Consider the following 26705-nt stretch of genomic DNA (forward strand, 5'->3'; position numbering starts at 1 on the left):
TTGTTTGATAAACCATTCATCCTTAAAGGTATATTTCCTTCATAAACTCCAATGTACACACACACTTTGTCATATATACTTGTTCATATTTGTTCATATACTTGTTCATGTTATATGCTTGTTTAACTTAGTACAACACTAGGTTCCCCATAGCCTCCTATTGGGCTTCGTGCAAAGAATCTCTCTTAGCTAGGTTAGGACATAGAGTATGGTTTCCCGGTGAAATCGCTCTAAGAGCTCAAACCAACTCTACCATGCCTCCTCTTGGGCTTCATACAAACGACTGTGCCTCCCATGTAAAATTTAAGTCTATTTGAAGTGTAGTTTTGGTTATGCTCAATATGTTTTTGTTATTGAAGTGTAAATGTTGATGAATGCTCAACTTGTGTTTGTCTTTTAATAATGTTGTTGTCAATCTATTGGTTCAAGTAATGTTTTTTTATGTTGGTACTGTAATGTGTTACCATTCATGTTGTTAATGTAATGGTTTTCAATTTGTTAATGGACTGTTATTATGTGATATAAATGATTGTGTGTTGAATGACATCTAAGTAAAGGACTTGTAATGTTGTAATGACCAATAAGTTTGTACCATATGAGTAAAGGACTTGTGATGTTGCAATGACCTATAAATCCATAAACCAGAATTTGCACTATATGACCTATAATTTTGTAATGATTTATAAATCTATAAAACATAATTTAAGATAATTTGATAACAAAAATCGATTTATATTGCAGAAATTGCTTTTGTCAAGCTGAAAAACATTAAAACAACATTCATGGTGATACAACACCAGTCAAAACACTAAAACAGAAGTAATCCATGGTGATACAATACCATTCAAAACACTAAAACAAGCATAATTCATGGTGATACAACACCATTCAAAACAGACACACAAGACATGTAAAAGTAAAAACAACAAAAACACATGACTCTTTCACTGGGTAAGCCCCTTGGAAATGTAAGCCCATGTTTTTTTCTTCATTGTGGGTTCTCCATCATCATTAATTACCAAAGGATCATTAGAATCTCTTCCAGGTCCAGCAATGTTCTTTGGTTGCAGTGTTCTAAGTCTGTCACTCTTTCTTGGTGCAACTTTGATAGGCTCATTTTTACTTGGTGCACCTTTGTTAGGATCACTTGTATTTGATGCAGCTTTGTTAGGACCATTTGTATTTGGTGCAGCTTTGTTAGGATCACTTGGACTTGGTGCAACTTTGTTTTCAACCTTTGTCTTTTTTGGTGATTTGAATTTTGGTTGTTTTCTATAGGAAGTCCTTACACAAGTTGGTGGTTGAGCAGATTCCTTTGCACTTGCAGCATATTCCTTTGCACTTATAGCAACTTCTTTAGCACTTGCAGCAGAGTCCTTTGCACTTGCAGTAGGTTCCTTTGCACTTGCAACAACTTCCTTAGCACTTGCAGCAGGTTCTTTACCAGTTGACTTCATAGGTGAAGTATCAATACTCAATGGTTGAATGTCCAAGACTTCACCACTACTAAGAATTGCTTCCAATGTCTCATAATCCCATCCATGGTACTTGTCAACACTTGGCTCAACAATAGGTTGTGTTGTTGGATCAAAAGTAGGTTGTAGTGTCGCTCAACAGTAGGTTGTGCAATTAGCTCAACAATAGGTTGTATTGTTGGCTCTACATTAGGGTCCCTCCCTACTGCAATCAGAAATATACTCCTATACTTATTCTTTAAATGGAATCCATTTAACCCAATAAAAGGCCTGCAAGCACATTTCAACGCCTTCTTTGACCCATCAAAAATCATATAGCATCTCTCAAATCTAGTGTACCTTTCTTAAACTTCTTAAGTGATGAGAATTTCATCCCAACATTGAAACTAAAATCCTTTATAAGAGTCTCATCTTCTCTAAACCTAATAACACTTGGTCTCCCATCATAACTGTCATCATCTGCACCACTGTCCAATTCATCTGTCATGTATTCATCTTCAATTACATGCTCTTTGCCCATCTCATTTGTGATAAGTGAACTAGTTGTTTGTTCATGTGCAACTTCATCCTTAACTTCCTGTGCAACTTCATCATTTACTTCATGTCCTCCTTCATCAATACCTTCATAAAAGTCTTTCATCCCCTCCTCCTCACTATTAGAAAAATGGACATTCTTCATAGAGTCGGCACTATAATCACCTTCACTTTCACCGTGATTATAAGCCTCCCTTTTCAAATTTTCCATAAAGGTTGCCTCACCAGTAGGTGGTTTTGCCTCTATGTAAATTTCTACTTCACAACTATTTCCAAAGGCATAAGAAGCTAACTCTGCAGCATCGCCCTCGTCCCTAAAGGGTTTCAAATGTTCTTAAAAGGCACCACCCTCATGTTTCCACCACATATTCGCTAAACTACGCTCAAACTCAATATCAATCCTTTTGTTTGATGGAAGTATGGTTACGCAGTGTTGTGTGGTTCTGTTATTTTCTGCATAATCACACATCTGCTAAGCGTCCCTAGCTCGCTAAGCGGATGCTGGGAACAAAATTTGGAAATACGCGAGCTCGCTAAGCGGAGATGGTCCGCTAAGCGGAGCTGCAATTTTGTTCGCTTCAGGATTTAGTTGTGGGAAGCACACTTCAAGCTGTATTGATGAAAATTGAACTTCATCAAGCGCGCTGGAGGGTCGCTAGGCGGACACTGCTGTGTAAACCTTTTGTAACTTTGAAATGATGTATCTTTCGATCCGTAACTCCTCTTTAAGTGCCGTTTGATCCTCCGGGAAGCTCTAATCGATGTCTTTCTAACGAAAATGACTTGAAGACCTTTTGATATCTTTTTTAAACCTTTACTTGAATTGTATGTTGACGAATTAATGAAGTTTTGTGAAGTAGTACGTGATGTATACTTTTATGCCGTAATGACGTGATTGAGATATGGTAAATTATCATGATGGTAATGATACTGTTATTGCTATAGAACCTTGGCATTGAGTTGATGATGTTTAGCCGATGTTGAAATTCTGGTATGACAGAATCAGGATGTCAATCACGATGTCAAGACATCTGATCTATTATTAGCTTAGCTAAGGCAGGACAGAATGATCCCCAATTTTTAATTACCCCTAAGAGGAAGGAGTTCATGAGTACTGGGACCATGTTAGTTCAACCAACATACCCCGATAGTAAACTTTATTGGTTCTGTGATAGGATACACTGATAAACCAGATCCTGATGTTATACACGATGTTATAACATCCACGACTGAACAAATAATACATTGCAGAAGATAAATAACACAATTAATTGTTAACCCAGTTCGGTCTAACTACCTACTCTAGGGGCTACCAAGCCAGGAAGAAGATTTCACTATCAGTAGTACTATTTTATGTAAACAACATCTGGTTTACAGACAAATAACCTCTGGTTTACCTAGTCACTACCCAATGCAACCCTTATCTTAGAACTCCATCCAAGACAAGAGAACCTATGCTCACTCCCTAGAGATACCTAACTGTTACAACCCTGCAACAGCTATTTAAACAATTAACAACAAAAACTAACTTGATCTTGCTTCATAGCTTCAATCAAGAACACAATACTCAACTCTTACCTACAGGTTTCGAGTGAGAACATGGCAGCCATCCCACAGCCTGGGTGGTCTACCTATACAAACCATAATGACTACATCTTTTCTATATACGGTTTGCTCTCTCAAAACTAGGTTATAAAGGTTTCTATTTATAACCTATTCCCAATTGGACTTTGGCTTACAATCGCAACACTACTAGCTGTTATAAATCAGCAGATATCTTCTGCTAAAAGAAAGGTCTTCAATCACAAGTTTCCTAATTTATCTCCTAAATTAGAAACTGCTAAATCTTCAATATTCTTATTTGATTCTTTAATATTCTGACTTGATTCTTTTGACCTTTAAATTTGCACCATATAGGATTACATAATATTCCATAGAATATTCTATATCTGTTGAGTATCAGACTGAATCTTCATTCCAGTTAAGCAGGCGCAATGTCATGAGTTGATGTCATGACATTCCATATAACATCTTGATTTTGTACCTGTTTTATTCTTTCATAATTGCAAGACTTATACAATCTATTACATTTTGCTGCTATTATATTTTAGCCAAACATAGATGCCAATCAGCCAATAAAAACATCAACAGATGTCGTTTATGTTGTTTAAGTTGTGATTGTAGATGTGCATCATTGAGTCACATCTATTGCATTGTTTAAGTTGGCCTAGTAGGCAAATGTTTAAGTTGGCCTATATGGAAATGTTTAAGTTGGCCCAAGTGGCAATTGTTTAAGTTAGGAGTTTTACTCCAAATGGTACCACATGCATACGCATAAAGTCAAGTCACATATTGAGTAGTATTTTGAATGTTTGTAATTATGAAGGGAATGTTGTGATATGTTGTTGATGAAGTTGTGTTATTGAATATGTTACTGCAATTGAATAATAACATTGTTGTTTGTGATGAAAGTTGTTGTAAGATGTTATGTGATGAGAAGTTGTGAACTACGTATGATCTTTTCCTTGCTATGAATATTATCATACGTTCCTTTATACTGTTTGATATCTCACCTTTCTATTTGAATGTTACCCTTTGTTGGTAACGTGCAGGTAACGGCGTGGAGTAGTCGTTTACCTGATAGCTCGAGTCGGTATGTCTATGCTCTGATACGTAGCACTCGGGGGACATTTATTTGTTTTGATTATGTTGTTATGCCTTGCTAGATTTTGTTGTCGTTCTCTTTATTTTGAGACATGTTGGATATTGTTGCCATGTTGGCAAAGATGTTATGATTTGGATTATGTTGGTATTGAATTCTGGTGCGATGTTATAAAGTTATTTGGATTTAAATGATTAATGATGTATGATTTTCTTCCGTTATACTTGTTATGTATCTTTATATATGAGCTTGCATGAGAGCTTGCATGAGAATTGTTTAAGTTGATATATGTGATGCCTCAAATCATGATGTTTGTTTTGAGATTTTGTGCTCTAACTTTCCTATTAATTGCGGGGTAGATTTGGGGTGTTACACTATACAATAATAAACATCTAGTCAACATGTTTTCAATTTAGGTCAAAGGTAAGGGACCATACACATTGACAGTAAAAAAATACAATGAATGGGACCACACACACGTCATTCAACAATACAGCATAAGAGACCACACATTAAACACTACAATACATACTTATGTCATTAGAAAGGGACGAATAAAGAAAGGGGTGCACAGAATTTGGGACCACAACACTTAATAAATAAAGGGATGAAATGGACAAACTTGGGACCATAATGCTTGATGTTTCAACAATAGGAGACCGGAAACAACATTTTCACATGCAACAAACCACCGTAACCATTGAAAATAGATTGAACTTCAACGGTTTCACCATCAACTTGTAGAAGACGACGACTAGGGCAAACATGGTTTAAGTGTATAAGTCTTGAATTATTTTAGTGTTGTTTTAGATCATTCCTATCCACCTATAGGCTCACTATTCATATATTTACACGCTGACAATACAAATAAAACCAAATTTCACAATAGCAATGCCACATAATGCTCTGTTACTGAGAACAAACGGTCGGGGGGTGAAAGATAGAGACGAAAAATATTTGAGGGACCAAACTTTGAGGAAAATGTTTATAGGGACTAAAAAAAATAATGGTATGTTTTTAGGGACTAAAAACTTATTTAACTCTTAAAACAATTCAAATTAATTAAATTTAAAATAGAATAACTAACAAGAGAAATAAATAAATTAAAATTTTAAGTATGTCTTTTTTAAAAAAAAATTTATTCACATTAATATTAGTCTCCTTATTTTGCAGAATATTTAATTATTTAAATCACTTATATTATTTATGGCTCATGTCATATAAGATAAATAATACTTTATAATGATATGTTACATTTCATATAAGTGACATAGAAAAGTAAAAACATCTTCAGTTTTAAGTAAAAAATATAAAAAAACGAAAAAGTAATTGAATTTAAAATAATGAAATTAATTTATAAATAATTAAAATAGAGACTAAAATTATAATAACGTCAATCTCACACTCAAACTAGACGTAAATTTGAAATGAGGTGAACTGCGCTATGGAGTGGAAGACATCCAGTAGGAAGATTTTCCGGTCAGTCGGACCAAGGTGGGACCGTTTTCCGTTCAACGGAGGGTGCAAAGTAGGAGCTATATATTTCATTTGTTTGGGTGTATATATTTTCGATTTATTTGGGTGTCATGGAGAGGTGGTGGTTCCACCAAGAAAGAAAAAGTTTGGGAAGAGGGATGGTTTTTCCCGTTTTGTGGATGTGGAGGACGCAAGACTTTTAGCGGTTAGGTTGGATAATATCTTGATTGATGGAAAGAATATCCATGCTAACATCCCAAGATTTGAGAGGAGGAGAGGTGTTGGGGGTGCAGGTGTTCAGGGGGGAAGGGAGGGTCGAAAGTATGGGGTTACTTACGCTGCAGATTATAAGAGGGCGAGGATAGAGGTGGATGCTAACGTGGGTGTTTGTGAAGGACGTTCCTTTGCGGATGTGGTCTCAAAGGAGAAGAAAGAATCCTTTGCAGGGGGTTTACCGTCTTTTAATTTCGTTTCCAATGAAGACGTTAAGGCCAATCTTCAGAAGGATTTTGTGGGAGTAGTTTTATTTCCCGACTCATCGTAAAACATTCAATCTCACTTCGAGGTGGAAGGTGTTTTTTCTGTTAGAGTTACACCTTTGGGTGCAAACTTGTTCTTGTTAGAGGATTTGGAAGATGGTTATATCAGTGATATGATTGGAGAAGGTTATACTTGGTGGAAAAGTGGTTTAAGGAGATTAGGCCATGGAAAATATCTGATATTAATGAGGAGAGGGTGACATGGATCCAATTCTATGGAATGCCATGCCACGCTTGGTGTTCAATTTTTTTTTGGTCTTTGGCCAATTCGTTTGGGTCTTTCATTTGTTTAGATGAAAACACAACAAACAAAACTTGTATGGACATCACTAGGTTGATGGTAAGGGTATCGACATCTTTCACTTTGGTTGAAAACTTGAAGGTGGCGATAGATGGAGAGGAGTTTATATTAGTGTGCAGAGAGGATTCTTTTGGTCCTATGCGCATTACAAGACAAGAACAAGCGTTCTTTTGAAGAATAACCAGACGGATGTTTCTAGTTCGGAGGACTCATGGGGAAATCTTGACAGAGACATGGAAGGGGGAGATTATGGTAAAAGAGACATGGATTTAACTGAAGGGTATTCCACAACGGGTTCAAGCGAAAGGGAGTCTAGGGCCAAGGCTAAGAAGAAGGGTAAAGTCTGTTCCCAACCTTTTCTTCAGACGGAGGTCACATCAAGGAAGGAGGGTAGGTTGGAGACTCGCGCTTCCTTTGATGAAGTGGTGGAACATGCTAAGAATATGGAGGATAGTAGAGAAAGAAGCATTGATACAAGCCAAACTTTACACGTCAGTAAAGCTTATTATGGTAAAGGCGGTGGGTCTACATCAAATGGTACAAAAGTTTCAGCTTCTGTTCCTTCTGGTGGAACCAGATTATTGGGGTTACCAAGTAGAGGTGAGATAGGGAAGAATAAAAAGAAGTTAGTTTATTTTTAAAAAATAACTGCTTTTGTAGGGCCAGGGAAGAAGCCCAAGGTTAGGCCCAAAAGGTTGGAGAAAAAAAAAAGGAGACGCCTTTATTAAGAGTTGGGGAACTTTCACAGGGTCTCCTTCTGCTTTATCAGACCCCATCTCTCAATTCTCTGTTCCTACATGTTCAACCAGAGGGATAACAAAATTGTATCATGGAGAACAATCGGAGGAATCAGATCTCCTCTGATCTAATAACAGACATGTTGTTTTGTTACGTCATGGAGGGGGGAATCGTTATGGAATTCAATTGGCAAATTAGGAGTGGTATCTTCACAGCCTGACAGTTTTTTCAAAAAGATGATTCATGAATTGGAAGTTTCATCTATGGCGTCTAAGGAAAGAGAGGAGGAGCGACCAATATTTTCTCAATGATTATTGGCTCGTTCAACATTAGGGGGGTTGTTGTTTTGTCAAGAGAAGGCGCATCCATCAGATAATTAGCACAGGGAAGGAAGACGTTTTCTTGTTATAGGAAACGAAAATGAAATCGTGTCCAGTTTCAACTACTAGAAGTTTTTGGAGAGAAGAAGGGGTTGATTTTTCTGTTTCTGATTCAGAAGGATTGTCAGGAGGTCTCATTATTCTGTGGAATTCTAGAAAATTGGATGTTATTTGCAGCTTTAGGGGTGTAAGGTATCTTGGTGTTAAAGGAAAGTGGAGGAGAAAATGTATTATATTTGCAACGTGTATTCACCCTGCTCTTTAAATTTTAAAAGAGAATTGTGGACCAGCTTACTGGTTTTGAAGGATATGTTCAAAGATGGCAAGTGGTTGATAGGTTGAGACTTCAATGCGGGAAAAAATGGTGGAGAGAGGAAAGGTAGGTCAGAAGTGGGAAATCATGCGGAGTGGGAGGAATTCTCGGGATTCATAAACAATATAAGGTTGGTGGACGTGCCTTGAAAAGGCAAGAAATTCAGCTGGTTCCGTAGTGATGGTAGATAGAAAAGCCGTATTGATCGCTTTCTTGTTTCAAACAATATAGTGAGTTAGTGGGGCAGCATATTGGTTTAAGGGACATATTCGATCATTGTCCCGTGTGGCTTGTGGCAGATAAGGAGGATTGGGGACCGAAGCCTTTCAAATTTAATAATGAGTGGCTTCAAAATAAGGAATTCATAGGCTTTATTGAGAAGGAATGGAGGGAGATGGAATTTTTTGGGCGCGGGGATTATGTCTTGAAGGAAAAAATGAGGCTTCTCAAAATTAGGCTAAGATGGTGGAATATAAACGTATTTGGCATCATCGATATGGAATTGGAAGAAGGCGTTAGAGAAATAAATTATATAGAAAATCTTCCTTCGTATGTTAAAGAGGAGGCGGAAGAAATGAGAAAGGCAAATCGGAAGTTTTGGTTGAATCTTAAAATTAGGGAGAACATGTTAATCCAAATAGCGAGATTGAAGTGGCTCAATGATGGTGATGTAAACAGTAAGTTCTTTCACGCGGTAATGAAGAAAGGTTTAAGGCATAATTTCATTGGTCCTATTTCAACCTCGAGGGGACTTAGTTTGGTGGAGGATGTAAAAGCTGCTGTCTTCGAGCATTTTGAGGATAAATTCAAGGAGACCAAAGGGCCTAGGCCTGTTTTGGAAGGGGATGTTTTCAAAATCCTAGATGCGAAAGATAAAAATTCTCTTGAATTTCCATTTGAGGAAGGTGATATTAAAGAAAAGATTTAAAGTTGTGATGGATCCAAGAGCCCGGGCCCGGACGGATACTCTATTCTTTTCTTTAATAAGTGTTGGAAGATTATTAAGAAGGATGTCGTTTTTTGATTTAATGACTTTCATTTTGGGGCTGTTCTATCAGTAAGTTTAAGAGTGCGCCTAAGAGGGGAGTGAGTTAGGACTTTGAAAATTTATCTGGTTCTAGAAACACGTTGTTCTTATTTTTCTGGTTTGGTGCAAGAGTTTAGAAATGTGTAACTTTCTTTTCTAGTTATGATTTGTGAAAGCGGTAAATGCGGAAAAGTAAAGAACACAATGATGTATACTGGTTCCCCTCATAGTCCTAGAGTACTCCAGTCCTCTTTCAACATGAAAGAGATTTTACTATAGTTTGTGACTTACACGAGAAAAACCAAACACCAGGAACAATCTTCTTGGACCAAGAACAATCCTCTTGGATTTTTCACTAAGACCACTTATGAGAACAATCCTCTCAAAGTGCCTAACTTGTTTCCAACAATCCTGGACAACAAGATTTCAACCACCAAGAACAATCCTCTTTGATTTATTAACTTGATTATGAGAACAATCATCTCACTAATAAAAAAACCCTTGCTTACAACAATCTTGGATAGCAAGTCAATAATAACCAAATATATTTGATTAGTAATGTTGATGAACATATATCAATCTATAAGATTGATCTTCCCTTCCAAACAAGCAATTATCAGTGATAGTATAGTGCTCAATATTTATGACTTATGATATGAATTTTTCTGGACTTAGTATGAAACTCTAATGCATAAAAACTCAATGTGAAAGTTTGAATATCAATGAGCACTTTGTATGAAAATTGAGAGAGGAAGTGTATATAATTGCAAAAGGAAGAGGTGAGATTCAAATATGAAAATATAGTGTTTATATAGTGCCTTAAAACCTTTTTGAAAGTGTGTAAAACAATGAAACAATGCAACAATAAAGAGATGTTAAAACAAATCCGTTCAGATTTTCCAACATCTATTTTTGCCTCTGCCAGGCGTGGAAACCGATTTCTGAAAACAGGGAAACCGGTTTCTGGTGAAACGTTGCAACTAGTATTCAAAAATTGCGTTCAGGAAACCGGTTTCTGAAAACCTGGAAACCGGTTTCTACAGGAAAAATTTGAATTTCCAGAAACATAATAGAAACTGACACGAAGGGGAAACCCGTTTTTGAAAACATGGAAACCAGTTTTTGCTACTGAGCACAGAATTTCCGAAAATGAAATTTTATGCAGGACCTTGATATGAATTATATTTTCTTAGCCTCTAAAGATTTCTAAACACATGTAAACACATGAAAACTATATGGAATATGATATGCCTAAGAGAATAGACTTTGAGCACTAACATGATCAATATAATTTCATACTTGTACCTCAATCCATCAATGATCCATGCTAGTCTTCAAAGTAAAAGTTTTGAATATTTTATTGCTAGCTTTCAATATGATGAGTTTTTTACTTGAGGCTTTTTCCATACTTTTTGACATGATCTTTTGATTTTCACTTTGTCTTCATCAAAACACATTGGATGGAAAGTCTTGACTTCACATTCACTTCACACTATCTAAACCAATAACTTCGTCTTTCTTGGCATTGATTCCTAAGTCTAATAACCCGTTAGACTTATATGACTATAGGCCTATATGTTTGGTAGGATGTATTCATAAGATTATTTCTAAAGCGTTGGCGGGAAGGCTCAAAAAAGTAATTTGAAGCGTTATTTCTAAAAGTCAAAGCGCTTTTGTTCCCGGGAGACAATTGTTGGAAGGGGTTTTAGTGGCTAATGAGATGGTAGATTTTTCTATCAAGGAAAAGAAACTTGGTTACTTTTCAAGGTATACTTTGAAAAAGCTTACGATAAGGTCAATTGGGCTTTTCTTTGAAGTATGATGATAAGAATGGGGTTTGGAGAGAACTGGTTAAGATGGATGGATGCCTTGGTTTTTACTAGTAGTATGTCGGTGATGGTGAATGGGAGCCCTACTAAAGAGTTCATGGTGGAGAGGGGGTTAAGGCAAGGCAATCCAATTTCTCCGTTTCTTTTTGTCATTGTTACGGAAGGATTGAAGGGATTGGTTAATATAGTGGTGGAAAATGGTGATTTCGTGGGATTTTATTTTAACGAAAGGACCTTTATAGATGTCATTCAATTTGCGGATGATACAATTTTGGTTGGAAATGGTAGTTGGTCTCATCTTTGGGCCATCAAATCGGTTTTGAGAGCGTTTGAATTGATTTCGGGGTTAGGCATAAACTTCCACAAAAGCAAATTAATCGAAATAAACATTAGCAATAATTTCATGGAGGTGACTACTAATTTACTCGGGTGTATGAGGGAAGGAAAAGAGTTCTCGTTCTTAGGAATTCCGATCGGTAACAATCCTAGAAGAATTTCCACTTGGGACTCGTTGGTGAGGAAAATTAAGAAAAGATTGGCAAGTTGGAAAGGAAAGTTTCTTTGTTTTGGAGGAAGACTTACACTTCTAAAGTCGGTCCTTGGTAGCTTAGCGACCTTTATGTTATCTTTTTACAAGAAACCTAAGAAAGTAATCAAGGACATTGTTAAAATTCAAAGTAACTTCTTGTGGGGAGGATCAGAAGAAAAAAGGTGTATTCATTGGGCGAGGTGGGATGCGGTATGTCTTCCGATTGAGAAGGGGGTTTGGGGGTTAGAAGGATCGAGGATTTTAATTTGGCACTTTTATGTAAATGGAAGTGGAGAATTCTTAACCATCCCGATACATTGTGGTATGGGGTTTTGAAAGCTAGATACAGTGATTTTAATCTTACTGTGGTTCATGGCGGAGATAAAGGCAAGGGGTCGGTTACCAAGTGGCCTTGGTGGAGCGATATTTTGTCTCTGGAGTTGGTTAGGCCTTTAGGCTTCTTTAACTCGACTTGTAAATTTACAGTGGGAAATGGTCTTATTCCTTGATTTTGGCATTCCAATTGGATGCTTCGGGGCATTCTTGAAGACCTCTTTCCACTGTTATATTATGAATCTTATTTGCAGGATGTTTCGGTGGCTTTAATGGGAGGCTGGCGTGACGGAACATGAGTGTGGGAGGATTTCAGCATTCCTCGAATCCGTGTGTTCAACCCTGTTTCTACCTCTGATACGCTGCTGCTACAGCAAGGTGCGGCATCAACGCTTAATCAGCAAGGAGCTTCGGCCTGAAATGCTTTACCACCAGTTTTGCAGTTGCTACACCAGCAGGGTCCATCATACAGTAGGGATATTGTAGCAGAAATGAGACTGATGTTGCAAGAGTTAGACATTGTTAATCTTGATCCTTCCAGAACTGATGTGGCGCATTGGATGGCTGATGCGGAAGGTATTTTCTCGGTTAAAAGCTATTACCGTTTTATAATTGCAGCACATATTCCTTTTGGTCCCTCTGGTAATTATGATAAGGCGCTTTCATATGTTTGGAAGATGGACGTTCCTATGAAGATTAAAGCTTTTGGATGGCGGTGTTTTCTTAATATTTTACCGACGAGAGGAGCAATATCTTATAGAGGTCTTTTACCATATTCTAATTGTTCTTGTGTTTATTGCTGTATGAATGAAGAAACTTCGGTCCATACGCTTTTGCTTTGCCACAATGTGGATTTAGTTTGGAGGGATATAGCCGGGTGGCTCGGTTTTGATAATTATAAAGCGGGGGATTTTTAAGGAAAGTTTTTTGAAATTGTATGATTTCGGAAAGAAAGTTAAAGTTAGAAAGGGAAAGGAGGGAGTGGTGTGGTTGGCGGTGTGTTGGTCTTTGTGGACGGTTCGAAACGGTATCATTTTTAGGGAAAATACGTGGAACATTTCCGATATAGCTTGGGGAGTGAAAGCTTTGGTTTGGCGTTGGGCTTTTGTTGAGAAAATTACTCAATCCAATTGTAATTTTTACGACTTTAGTAGGAATCTTATATTCTATTTATCGTAAAATGCAATTGACGTATAATTTTTTTCTCGAGTTTTTACTCGTGTTCTTTTGTAAAAAGTTGAGAATTTGGATTCTCTTATCAATATAATATAATCCTTGCTTAAAAAAAACTAAAATTATAATTAAAAAATATTTTAATGTGCTTTATATGATTCTAAACAATTTAAGGTCAAACTTCTACAGAAAAATGTTTAGAAATAAATAATTACATGTCCAACACATAGCTAAAATTCACTATAAGTATTTTTTAAAAATGAATAGATGAAATATTGCAGATTTAAATATTACGTTTTTATATTTAATATATTTTTATATTCAATATTTTCTCTCACCCATCAACATAGTTGTTTTAATAGGCAATGAATATCAACACTTATTAAATATTGATACAGTATTTTATTGATCAGTTACGTTGTACTTACCGTATGATACTTTTTTAATTTTTAATTGTACTTTGTAGGCAATTGTGACAAGTTACTTTAAAATGCCACCATTGCAACTTGGCTAAATATTTGACAAGTTTTTGTTTTTTATTTTTAGTCAACTTAATTGGTTAACCATGATGTCTCATTCGTAGTTTCACTCTATCATATGCATAAAATATTAAATTATTTAACCATGAATTTTACAACCCATGACTTTATGTATTCATGATGGACTCATGAGTTATAGTCACAGATATTTAATAAAAAAGTGAATACATAATAAAATAGTTTAATGTATGAGATCATATTGGAACAACTTGATAAATGGTGAGAGTGATTAGTGAAATTGTAATATTTACTAAAGATTCAAATAAAAGACTCAAACTTATTACTTTCTCTATCAATTTATTACTTTCTCTATCAATTTATTACTTTCCTGAGCATATGTAATTGTATGAGATCAATTTATTACTTTCTCTATCAATTTATTTACTAAAGATTCAAATAAAAGATTCAAGAGCATATGTAAGGTACATTATTACTTTCTCTCTTAATTTATTTTTCTCCAAAACTTATTAAGATTAATTAAATCTTAGATTGTATTCATGGTATAAAAGTCTAGTTCTTTAAGAATTCAATAATAAATCTCTATCAATGAATAAGGAAAAATACAATTTTTAACAATTCTTCAAGAATGCATTTTATAATAATTAATGGTTCATGCTAACGAGGCACGAGTTAAGTATTCATAATAAAGAAAATATTTTATATTCAATGCATTTAATGTATATAATATTCTTTAAAAAAGTTAATTATTTATGTTTTCAATGCATTGAATATATATATTTTGGGTAAAAAATTTATTTTTTTGCTTTATTAAACAATGTTAAATTTATCTTTTTAATCTCTTAACCAATGTCCCAGAGACACTCGTTAACATTGCCAATAGTTATTTTATAAAAATTGAAGAGATGAATCCGTCTTTGAGTGATATTCCAAAGAATGCATTAATATTATTGATTTACGAGCAGAACAGGTGGCCAGTAACGATGAGGCTTAAACTTCGGGATGGTTGAGAGAAAAAAGGTGGTTGTACCTGCAAGGCACTCCGATGCCAAAATCAGTGTTTGGACAACAAGGTACAACAGAAAAGTGAGAGATTTTTGGGTAAGAAGTGATTACCTTGCCCTTTAGGATTGAAGGGATATTTATAGGGCAGTTATATGAAAACGGACTCCATCTTTTGAGGACCCACACGTGGTTTTCAGCCAGGAAACGCAGATAACTAGCCGTTGCCGAGCACGAGGCTTCAGCGTGCTCGATTATCTCTTGTGTTTGTCCGGAGTAGGCCGGGAAAGGCTGTTGCGTGTACGGACCAGAATGCCTTGGGTCAATAGTGAATTGGCCCAATGAAAATAATTCGGCCGGTCCAGAACAATTATATTTTATGTTCTTCAAAAATTATATATCACAAATAGTTTCATGAATAAATAAAAAATTATAGGAAAATTAAGATATCATAATTTACATAATTTTAAGGAGATGTTTGGATATGAATTCTTTCGAAATTAATAAAGAATAAACAAATTTAAAATATAATTTGTTAATTAAACAAATTTTTTAAAATTTTGTTTAATTATATATAAGGGTGAGTGGGTAGGGTATGTGATAGAAAGGTTAACACATTAAAATTTAATCATACGATAAATAAAGGTGAGGGGTAGTGTTGAATTAAAAATGTATAAATTTCTGGTTTAGAGTTTAATCTCTGCTGACAATATTTATTAATGCTGGTCTAAAGTTTACTCTCTGGTGACAACATTCATTAATATTTATAAATCAACATCTTTTATCGAAATGGATAGCTCATTGAAGTAAGGGCCCGGTCCAAATCCGACAACACAATAAAAACACTTAATTCAACATGAAAGGACAAAGAAAACCAAATCTTCTACTCCCTCACCAAATATGTCATGTCTCTTCTTTGGTGTCGACATCCACTAACAAGTGTATCTCTATATATCGTTTCTTCTGCTTCTTCTACATTATTGAAGAACAACTAACACATTCAACAAAACTCATACCTTCCTTGAAAGCTACCAGATTATTCTTTAAGTAAGTCTCTTTTTGAGATGAGTTATCATAGAGGTAAACATAAGTTCCTGGCCCGCCCAAGAAATGATTTTGATGCTAGAATTTTGGAAATCGATCTTAACATCTCGAAGGTATACATACATTTGGGCATCACATATACTTGCATGGGCGACCTCATTAAGGGGACATAACTAGGTAGTACTGGTCATTGAAATTCTTCACGATGTTAGTATGCACCTTGAACATCTTCCTACCAGGCCTAAGGGAGAGAAGACCTTGGCTCCGCCCCGAGTCATCCAAACTACGCAGGATATTGAAAAGTTCAAAAAAAGAGCGCCAGGGTTAGCTCGCTCTTCTTGAACTCACACCAATACTAGAAGACTTTGACGTAAGCCCAACTCATAAGATGCAGTTTTAAAGGAGTAACCCATAAATGGTTAAGAACATCCACTTCAAAGTCATTAAAAGGAATTCATAAACCAATTCGGGAAAGCAAGCACTCGTGAAGGGTAACGATGCATCCTTCATACTTTCTGCGTAACCTTTTTTCTTCTTCTGAAGGAAACACACCCTATACGAGGAGGAAACCCACCTTAGTAAAAGCATAATTCAGACCCCTTTTTCCAACAAATATGGTGACAATATCCACCGTCTCCTGATCTATCCATGCCATTGTGTCTTAGTTTCCTGCGTCCCTAGAAATTTGACAACCATTTTGGTATATTTCAGTTTCACTTCCAACTAATAAAAAAGAACGACCATAAGTATAAGCAAGAGATAAAAATTTCAGTCACAACATTGATTCACTATTTATAGGATCATATCCAAAAGCACTATGATGCGCCCTAATATAAGTATGAGCCTTTCATTCTTACTGAAGTCATTCACGACAATTCAATTCGTCAAGGGAAATCAGGGAAAGCAAAACCCTTGGAAATTACTCGGGAAGCAAGCCACCAACCATCTTTCAATTCTCTATAGCAAAATATCCTTTTGGTTCTTTATAACCATCTTCATAATAACCTTGGAAAATGACAAGCATGCACCAGAAGAAAATATATATTATTTGTTATCTTTGAAGTATGGTAATTCACGATGCGTGTGCGAGTCAGTCCACTAGAATGCCACAAAATATGGAGGAACAATAATTGACAGAAAAATGTTGCATGAGATCGAGTTGAAAGTAGAAAAGGAAACGAGAGAATCTTCAAATCTCACAGGCACTTGAAGTGGAAAGAAGAGAAAATTCACCCTTGAATCTTCATATATTGCTCGGTTGATTGCCACACGATCAACATTAGAATACATAGGCAAGCGTACTCATGCAACAACCCTGATCGAACCTTGATTTACTTAGGTATTCAAGTACTCTAAAAATGCCACTTTTGTTGCCATACCTAGGGAAAAGTGTGAAGTTCGCTCTAAGAAACATTGTGGTTTCATGATATATATTTAATATTTGTGTTCTCGAGCCCACCATCTCCAACTTACTAGATTATTCCATTTACATGAGCTGAAGGCATACTAGTAAATACATTCCTCACGACCAAGTAGAAGCAAAAACTTGGAGCAACTGTTTCAGATTGGTCAAGAGCCCAATGAAGAAGGCCCAATCACAAGGCACAACTCAAAATACCAACTCTTTTGATAGAGGAACAAGCAAGACCTCGAAAAAGACTGGGCATCTAAGTCCTGCTATTGATACATTGTCCACTGTTAGATTTGATTAGACTTCTCTCTGACGAAAATTGTTTTAACCTCCAAATAATATATAAGTCATACATCACTCTATTTACATGTATTATTTTTAGGGGTGTAAGCGGATAAAAAAACCAATTAAACCAACAATTCTAATTAAACTAAAATGAAATAAAATCGATTGTTTGTGGTTCGATTCTAAAATTGAACCGAACCAATAAAACTGATGTGGTTCGGTTCGGTTCTCGATTTCAGTTTTTAGGAACCGCCAAACCGATGAACCGAACCAATTGATATAGTTACGCTCTAAATCTTTTATTCGACCCATCATTAAGTCCAAAATTTGTATCGGTCCAAGCATTCTCCATCTTTATTTACACTTCATTCCTTTCAACAAAACACGCATCTAGAACCAAACTCCAAAACATAGAAAGTAGATACCATAAGTCACAAATTTGCTTTCACGAAACTGCTGCTCTCACTGCCTGTCACAACTATTGCTCTCTACCTTTGTTCTGATATATTATGGTCGTCTTCTTCGTGTAGTACTTTTCGTTAATTTTCATATATATATATACTCCCTCTGTCCCAAATTATAAGAGAAAATCACTTTTTAGATTCATTAAATAATTAATGTATCTGGTCTATATATAGACCAGATACATTAATTATTCAATGAATCTAAAAAGTGATTTTCTCTTATAATTTGGGACGGAGGGAGTATATATATATATATATATATATATATATATATATATATATATATATATATATATATATATTACCTTTTTTGTTTCTTTTTCTTCAACAAAATTCTTTCTAGTTTTGTTACAACATAGTTTTGATGTGTGTTTGAAGTGTGAAACATGTTAATTTGTGTGTGTTTTGTTGTGTTATATATGTTTAGCTTTCCATCTCATCCTTCTAATGCCAAGTGTTAACTTTCATATTTGATCGTGAACTTATTTCATGATACAATGAATATCATGTCACTGTTTCATATGAATTATTAGCAACTTGTAATTTGTCTGAAAAAATAGAACATGAAATAAATTATATAAAATTTATTATTTTAAAAAATAATTGCATAAAATAAATTGAAAAACACGATTGTGGAGAATATACCGATGAATATAATGTTTGAAAAAAAACCATCGTAAGTCAATCAACAAAACAAAACCAAACCCAACCGATTAGTTTGGTTTGTTTTAATTTTTGAAAATGTAAAAAATCAAACCAAACCAAACCGATGGAGATATCATCGATTCAAACCTTTTTTAACCAAAAACCGATCCAAATCAAACCGATTACACTCTTTAATTATTTCACTATCATTCTCAAACTACATCTCTAAAATTTCATTAACTAAAGCGTTAGAGTGAAAAAAAAATTCCTTATATTATTTTCGTCAATGATTTCATACATATTTATAGCATGTTTGGATTGGCTTTTGGAAGACCCAAAATCAATTCTAGAGGTGTAAAATTGATTCTGGGTGATTTTGAGGTGTTTGTTTTATCAAAAGTAGAATTGATTCTGCTTCCGAATTGATTCTACTTAAAGTTAGAATTTGTAGTTTCTACTTTCAAAATTGATTATAGGTAATTTTCACACTAAAATTTATTGTTCAACTCAATATAATTGTATTCAAACATAAATCAATTCTGCTCAATTTAATTTTAATTATGTTAAAATCAATTATACCAAACTGAATGTAGTTGTGCTCTCTATGGTTGGATTGAACACAATCATAATTTGATAGTTTGTTTATCATTTATTAATTACTATCATCTAATTGATGTATAAAAGTATGACGGGAGAGAGTGGAATTTCCTATAAGTCCATAAAAAAAAGTCAGTATTATTGATTCATGATCCATGATCCAATCGAACTCCAAAGTCTTTTATCGACAAAAAAAAAAAAAAAGTTGAAAAGAAAAGAAAGTAACATTAAGGACTTCCATCTAATAAGATTTTGTCAAACTTTAACCACTTAAATTGACAAACAAACAAAATTAAACAACATTAAATTAAATAGATAAACATGATTTGCATTGCATAATGACAGCATGGAACTTTAATATTAACAGCTATCACTACCTCTAACATCAATGATCATATCAATCTATTTTCTATTTATATTTTTCTCTATCTTTTGCTTTAATCTACACGTTCAACTTGCATCACCAAAATGTCAACTCTTCTCTCTCTCTCTATCTCTATGTTCATCACAAATATATATATGCAAAACCACTTATCATACTCACCTAACCCTTTTCCCGTACGTCAACTTGTACCTCTATACCTTCCTCTAATCACCTTTATAACACCCAAAATATCCAAAGAAAGTTAAAGAAAAACAAGAAAGCCATATTCACATCATGAAGCTTGTTTGGTCTCCAGAAACTGCCTTGAAATCATATATAGATACTGTGAAATTGAAATCCGTAAGTAACTTTCAACCTCAACCACAAGTAAGATCATTCACATATTCATACTCACTTTTCTTTCTCTTTTTTGTAAATTTTTCATTTAGGGTTTCTTGGAGCTATTTTATCAAATTTCTATAAAAAAATTGATTGAATTTTTTGATATGATATTAATTAATTATGATTTTTATTTTTTTTTTGTAGTGTGAAAAATTCAAGGAATCTGGGGTAGCTGAGCTTCTATCATCCATGGCAGCCGGATGGAACGCGAAATTCATCGTCGAATGTTACTCCTACGGCGGGCCTATAGCCGCGAGTATCGGCCTCGCCGTTGCCGCTCGCAACACGGGTGCAAGACATGTATGCATAGTCCCAGATGAAAATACAAGGTTACACTACACAAAAGCCCTAGCCGAGATGGGAGTATCGCCGCCACCGGAGATAGTCCGCGGTGAAGCGGAGACGGTGATCAAAAGCCTCGACGGGCTGGATTTTCTCGTGGTGGACTGTAGGCTTAGGGATTTTGCTAGGGTTCTTAAGGTTGCGAAGGTTAGTACACGAGGGGCAGTTTTGGCATGCAAAAATGCATGGCAAAGATCGAATTTGTCTTGGTTTAAATGGAACATGGTTCTTGAAAGAGGCACACGTGTGGTTAGATCGGTTTTTTTGCCGGTTGGGATGGGTTTGGATATTGCTTACATAGGAAGTAGAAATGGTGGTGGTGGTGGTGGTGGTGCATCTTCAAGTGGTGGTTCTTCAAAGAATGCTCCTAGCCGTTGGATCAAATGCATAGATCAACAATCAGGAGAAGAACATCTTTATAGAGAGAGTAGTTTTTAATTTGTTATAATATAATTAAGGGCCTTACTCTCAACTCTTGTGTTTGAATATAAATAAAATTGTAGGAATATGCTTATTGATGGACATATTTTTGTATAAAATTTAGTGTGATGTATGAGTTTAGAGATCGTGTTTTTGACTTATTTGTTTCTTAGTCGGATTGGGATTTTAAGGGATATTTTGAAAAACATTGAAACCTTTAAAGGTGTCTCAAAAGTATGGAATAAGTAGTTTCTGTTAATGGTTGTTTCTTGAGGGCTGAATGTTAGCTTTATCTTCTCATTGGAGGTATAGTTTTATTACTTCGGTATTTTCATCACTCTATTGTTTTTTATTACCTTTAGGGCTGAAAGTGTTTTTTTTTTTTTTTTTACAATTTCTATTTTAGTGTGGTTTCGGTTGTTATTTGTTGTCTTTTAATTTAAAAAAAAAAGAATCATAATTTAAATTATTAATATTAAATTTAAACTATGAAAAAGTAGGGACGGTAGGAAGACTCAAATCCGCAGGTCTATCGGCACCCGAACTCGAATCAACGGGTGAAAACTCGAATTGATTGAATTCGGGTGCTGGTTTGAATAGTGTGAAAGTCATACTCAAAACTACACTCGCTTAGAGTTGAAATTACATAAGTGCTCCTAAATATATATAAGTGTTATCAAACTTGATTGAAAGTTGTAGACTTTAATTTAAATTTCAATGTTGATGGAAAATTGTAATATTGATGTTGGAAAGTTGAAGTAAAATTGATGAAAAATTATAATGTTGGTGTTGGAAAGTTGTGAAAAATTGATGGAAAATTTTAATGTTGCTGTTGTATTTTATGTGTTTTGCTGCGGATTCGAGTTCGGGCGAAAAAACTCAAATCCAAAAGGTGTGGATATGAGTGTTATTTTAATATCCGAATAGCCTTTGGATTTGAGTTTAAATTCGAGTGATAATTTTAAATGCAGATTTGGATAATGTGAAACCCGCACTCGGAACCTGTCCGTTGTCACTATTAAAAATAAAAAAATTGCTATAGATCTTATTGCTAACCCTTTAAAAAATTTAAAATTCCACATAAATTATCACTCTAGTCCAAACACTAAATTGTAATCAAAACTATATCACTAAGGACAAGAAACTAAATTGCCTAAAATATGAAAATAGCTTATTCCTTGAATGCATGTTTTCCCTACATACATAGAATACAAACAAAGATATAAAAAGAAAATACCAAACTGCCAAATTGCATTTAAAAAAGTCATGGTATATGCTTTTGATGCAAAGGAAAAAAATGATGAGCTAGCCAAATACATGGGGTTGATGTGTATATATCATTATAAAATTATTGTGTTAATTATATGCTGTCCTTGTGCATAGTTTAATGCAATACACTGTTTTTTATATCCAATTTTATAGTAGTTTTGTAGAAGCTTGACTTATACTTACAATATTATTTGTTTATGCAATGAAACTATTGGCGGCGGTTTCCAGGTTGAGGGAAAGAACATACAGTCGCATTCGAAGGCTTTACAACCGTTAGCCAAAATTGTCCTTTTGTGTTATTTATTGACTTAGTGATTATTTATTGACTTTTTGATAAGAGGAGAAAATAATTATTAATTCATTAATATAGTGTGTAGATATTTGAATCTCTGAATTATTTAGTTAAAAGTTCAAATATCTATCACTTGTACGAATGAAAAAAATTCCTTAAATGAAAAAATGTCGGGGACGAAATTTCTGACGCGAAGTCGAAAGAACGGACACGATCTGATAACAATTGAGAGAGTTCGATGCATTTGAACGGTGTGAACCTTACAAATAAAGTCGCAGTGCATAATTTTTAGCTTATTTTGTGCACAATGGGTGAACAAACCACAAGGTCATACCTTTTGGTGCGGAATCTGAACTTGAGACTTGAAACAAAATCGTAGATGACGAATTTAGCAAAATTCTCTCACCGGAATCGGCTCTACCGGATAAAAATCGAGCAAGTTATGAGTTTTTGAATAACGAGAAACAATGCAGTCAAATTCACAGTGCATGATTTTCAGCTTATTTTCGTGCACCCGTTGCGAAGAAAGCCAACAATCGAAGTCTTCGGAGTATTATCCGAACCCGGGACCTGAAGCAAAGTTGTATCCAACATCCTTAGCGAACTTCTCCCACTAGAATCGCCCCGATCGGATAAAAATTGAGCGAGTTATGATTTTTTGAATGTCGAGAAATAGTGAAGCCAAATTCATAGTGCAGGATTTTCAGCTTATTTTCGTGTACCCGTTACGAAGAAAGCCAACAACCGAAGTCTTCGGAGTACGATCTGAACCCGGGACCTGAAGAAGAGTAGTAGCCAACATCCTTAGTGAAATTCTCCCACTGGAATCGCTCCGATCGGATAAAAATCGACGTTATGAGTTTTGCAATATCGAGAAACGGTAAATCAAAAGTCTGGTTCAGCATGTGGATTCCACCGTGTTTTGCAATTTTGGAATTTTTGGTGAGGAATTTGCTATGAAATTTAGCAAAAAAAACCGCTCAAAAACGATTTTCCAGTCAAATATTATGAATTTTTGAATATCTGAATGACAGAGGTTCAGCACACCGTTTCCATTGTATTTCCATTGTACAACTTCAGGATAATTGCAAATTCGGAAGTCTTCTTCAAAGAATCAGCTCTCGGGAAAAACATAAAAGTTTGAGAAGACATCAAGACGGAACTTTTGGCACAAGAACCGCTCAGAAATGATAATCTAGACAGATGTTATGAATTTTCGAATATCTATAAAACAGTTGACCCGTAAAACCGAAATTACCGAAACAATTAATTCCCACCACTTTCCTTGATGAATTGGCCTCCGGGCCTAATAGATGAACTGTAGATCATACTAAGCTGGCTCTAACTGTCGAATATCAAGCCAAAACGAGATTCCGGGTGAGAATTATGATTTTCAGCAAATGCACCGTAACACTGATTTTCTGTCTAATTGCCCTGAAGCGACCACAACGTTTAACTATTTTGCAACTCTAAGCATGTTGGAACACGAGGAATTTAGCATGATGATAAATTGACTACTCATTGGTTAACAAGCTTGGAGAAACTTCTTGATTGCTTTGAACGACGAAATAAACGTCTTCCATAACCTGATGAATTATGTACTGAAGGAGCGGTAAAATTTTGGGATGCAACACACGTGTGGGGTGCTAACACCTTCCCTTCGCGTAACCGACTCCTTTACCCATTTCTCTTGACCGCAATGACAATGCTTATCCTTCCCTCAAGTTTACTCTGTGTTTCAACCCCCATCAATGCATGTGCAAATACCAAGAAACATATGCAAATTAAGATTATCCATTCAATCTTAATCATACAAGCATATCACAATAATCTCTCTCATATGAATTATCCTACCATTTACACAAACATACACAACTTCATGTTATCGAACATACATGAAGACATATCTTCAATACATCACCAAATCAACACGTTATCAATAACAAGTAGCAAGACATAACTCAACCTTGTTATTCTCAAATTCACATTTCACTACATACTCACATGTAAATTCAAGTATCATGTTAACTCACGAAATCGATTCAAACGCCAACCAAACAATTCCATAAAATTATAGAAAATTCACTAAAATACATGACGAATCATAAGCATACATGATCCCATTCAATTTTAGAAAATATAAAACATTTTCTTCCAGACCGCGCTAAGCGAGATTGCAAAAAACCAGAAAAATCAGTTTCGGACAACATTCTGTCCAACTTGAATTTTCGATTAAAAACCATCCTAAACATCGATTTAATCATGGAAACAAGTTATTATTATATCATATAGAACCAATTAGCATCATTAAAGAAGAATTCTATGACATTGATTTCATCACCTATTTTCAAACCCTAAGAATAAAAATTTATGGAAATGATGAACAATTCAAAATCTCATGGAATAACAACATTATATCATACATACAATAGATAACAACAAGTATTAATACCCAAACATGCTTCAATAATCAATTTTATGGAATTTCAACCAAAACCTAACATGTGAAACTAGAATTCATAAAAATCCCTAAATCCTAACATATTTCTAATCATTACAATATCATTATATAAACCCATAATCAAGAAATTCCACCCTTACCTTGGTGATTTCTCTTCCTAGGTTTGCTTGCTCTTTTTTCCCTTTTTCTCTTCTCTTCTCTCTTCTCTTCCTTCTTTTCTTCACTTCTCTCATTATATTTCTATTTTCCTTATTTTGTGAAAACTTTACTATCTTTTTAGTTAAATAATGGGCTTAATAATAACACTCGCTTATTTCTAATACTAACCCAACATAGGCCCAATTAGTTATTTCCACATTTTTTCACTTCTAACCAAAACCACATATAACCTAATTAATATACAAAACACAATTTAATTAATTATCATGTTTCAATATAATTAATAAATGAAACAATTAATAAAATAACTAATAAAATAATAACTATTAAAAACGGGATGTTACACTAGCCACTCCAAGGGCGTAGGCGGTGGAACCCGGAGATAACCACCTCGATTTGAGTTATAGTTATAACTCAGAGGAGAGACAGGGGTTCTACCCTTGATTGGGTATGTCTTATGTGACATGTAACAATCATTAATTTGACTGGAATTGCATAGTTATGGTCAGATCTCGCCGATCCCAACGAAGGAAATAACTACCATAAAGAAAACATCACATATAACAGATGTAGCTAAATACATCAAGTAAACATTGTGACAAACATCCTTTATGAAATTTTATTCTCTTTTTGGAAAGACGTCAAACAAAATGTGTCGCACAATGTTTGTGACAAGATTAATGATGTAACATTTGAGAATTGAATAAAGTTAAATGAACACAGAGTTGGTAACTCAATATGGTGCAATGTCACCTATGTTTGAAGGGCGTTAAACATTCAACAACATAATTATCTCTCTCCTTCCCTCCCTCCCATTCATAAATACCTACCTTTTTAGCTTGATAATATCTTCGTCAAATTTTCTAAAATCAACTTTCAAGTATAAATTCTTTTTGAAAGCTTATATCAGAATGCCTAAAAATTTAAACAAGACAGAATCAATACAACAATATAGAAATCATGAAACTGTTTAAAGAACATTAGGGTCCAAATTAATTCCTTAAAATTTGCTTTTGAAGAATTTAATCCATAAACTTGAAACTAATTCAAGCCCTTGAAGGATACACTTTATACTCTAAAGGTTGTCCCGTCACCCACCAATAATGTCATTTGCAAAATATAGTAGATGGAAATGAAAAATGGAGTTAATTTAGAATTTTTTTTTGGACGACAGTCACCAACTCTTAAAGTGCAATGAAAAATAAAAAAGGAGAGAGAGGTCGCCTTGTCGTAAAGTTCAAAATTCTTTGTTGGACTACCATGAGAACCAATATAGAGTTGGAAAAGATACAAGCATCATCCATCCCGGAGTTGTACGTCTTAAGATTTTTAGAGGTCTTGTGTAGCTTAGTCACAATTTAAACATGACAATATTAATAAGAGTTATATTTTACCACAGTTTAATCGTAAAAAATATTTTATGAAATAATTTTTAAATAAAATTTAATCGTGTCAAATTTAAGATACGATAATCCGTCTTAAAAAGCCTCTCAAAAACTTCCATATTCCATTAACCTTAACGAATTAGTCCTTGATAATCCAAAACTCATTCTAATCATAAATCATCTATTTTATATACTTCTAAATTTTATATCATAAATCATATCTCATTCTTGCCGTTTAAAATTTTTATTATAAAGAAATATATAATTCTAAATTTAAACTTAGATCATTATTTTTTTCTCCTCTCCACAACCTTCTCCACATGTTTTGAACAAGTTTCAGCCACCAAAAAAAAAACT

General features: G+C 34.7%; 1 protein-coding gene across 2 annotated transcripts; it reads left to right on the forward strand.

Annotated features, from left to right (window-relative positions):
* The first annotated feature begins 19779 nt into the window (after positions 1-19779).
* LOC131606418 (uncharacterized) lies at positions 19780-21102 on the forward strand. Of its 2 annotated transcripts, none has more exons than XM_058878650.1 (2): positions 19780-19978; positions 20165-21102. In XM_058878650.1, exons 1-2 carry the CDS (start codon positions 19913-19915, stop codon positions 20798-20800), a joined length of 702 nt encoding a protein of 233 aa, XP_058734633.1. In that variant the 5' UTR covers positions 19780-19912; the 3' UTR covers positions 20801-21102. The 2 variants fall into 2 exon arrangements, with proteins under 2 accessions (XP_058734633.1, XP_058734632.1); XM_058878649.1 differs by having other exon boundaries at positions 19781-20005.
* Positions 21103-26705: the final 5603 nt, after the last annotated feature.

The sequence above is a fragment of the Vicia villosa genome, linkage group LG5 (assembly GCF_029867415.1).
Source record: "Vicia villosa cultivar HV-30 ecotype Madison, WI linkage group LG5, Vvil1.0, whole genome shotgun sequence".
NCBI classification, from domain to species: Eukaryota; Viridiplantae; Streptophyta; class Magnoliopsida; order Fabales; family Fabaceae; genus Vicia; species Vicia villosa.

Excerpts from the sequence above, each read along its gene's own strand:
- LOC131606418 (XM_058878649.1), top strand. The coding sequence starts at position 19,913 with ATGAAGCTTGTTTGGTCTCCAGAAACTGCCTTGAAATCATATATAGAT. Across the intron at positions 20,006-20,164 it reads ACTTTCAACCTCAACCACAA|TGTGAAAAATTCAAGGAATC; the intron begins GTAAGATCATTC and ends TTTTTTTTGTAG.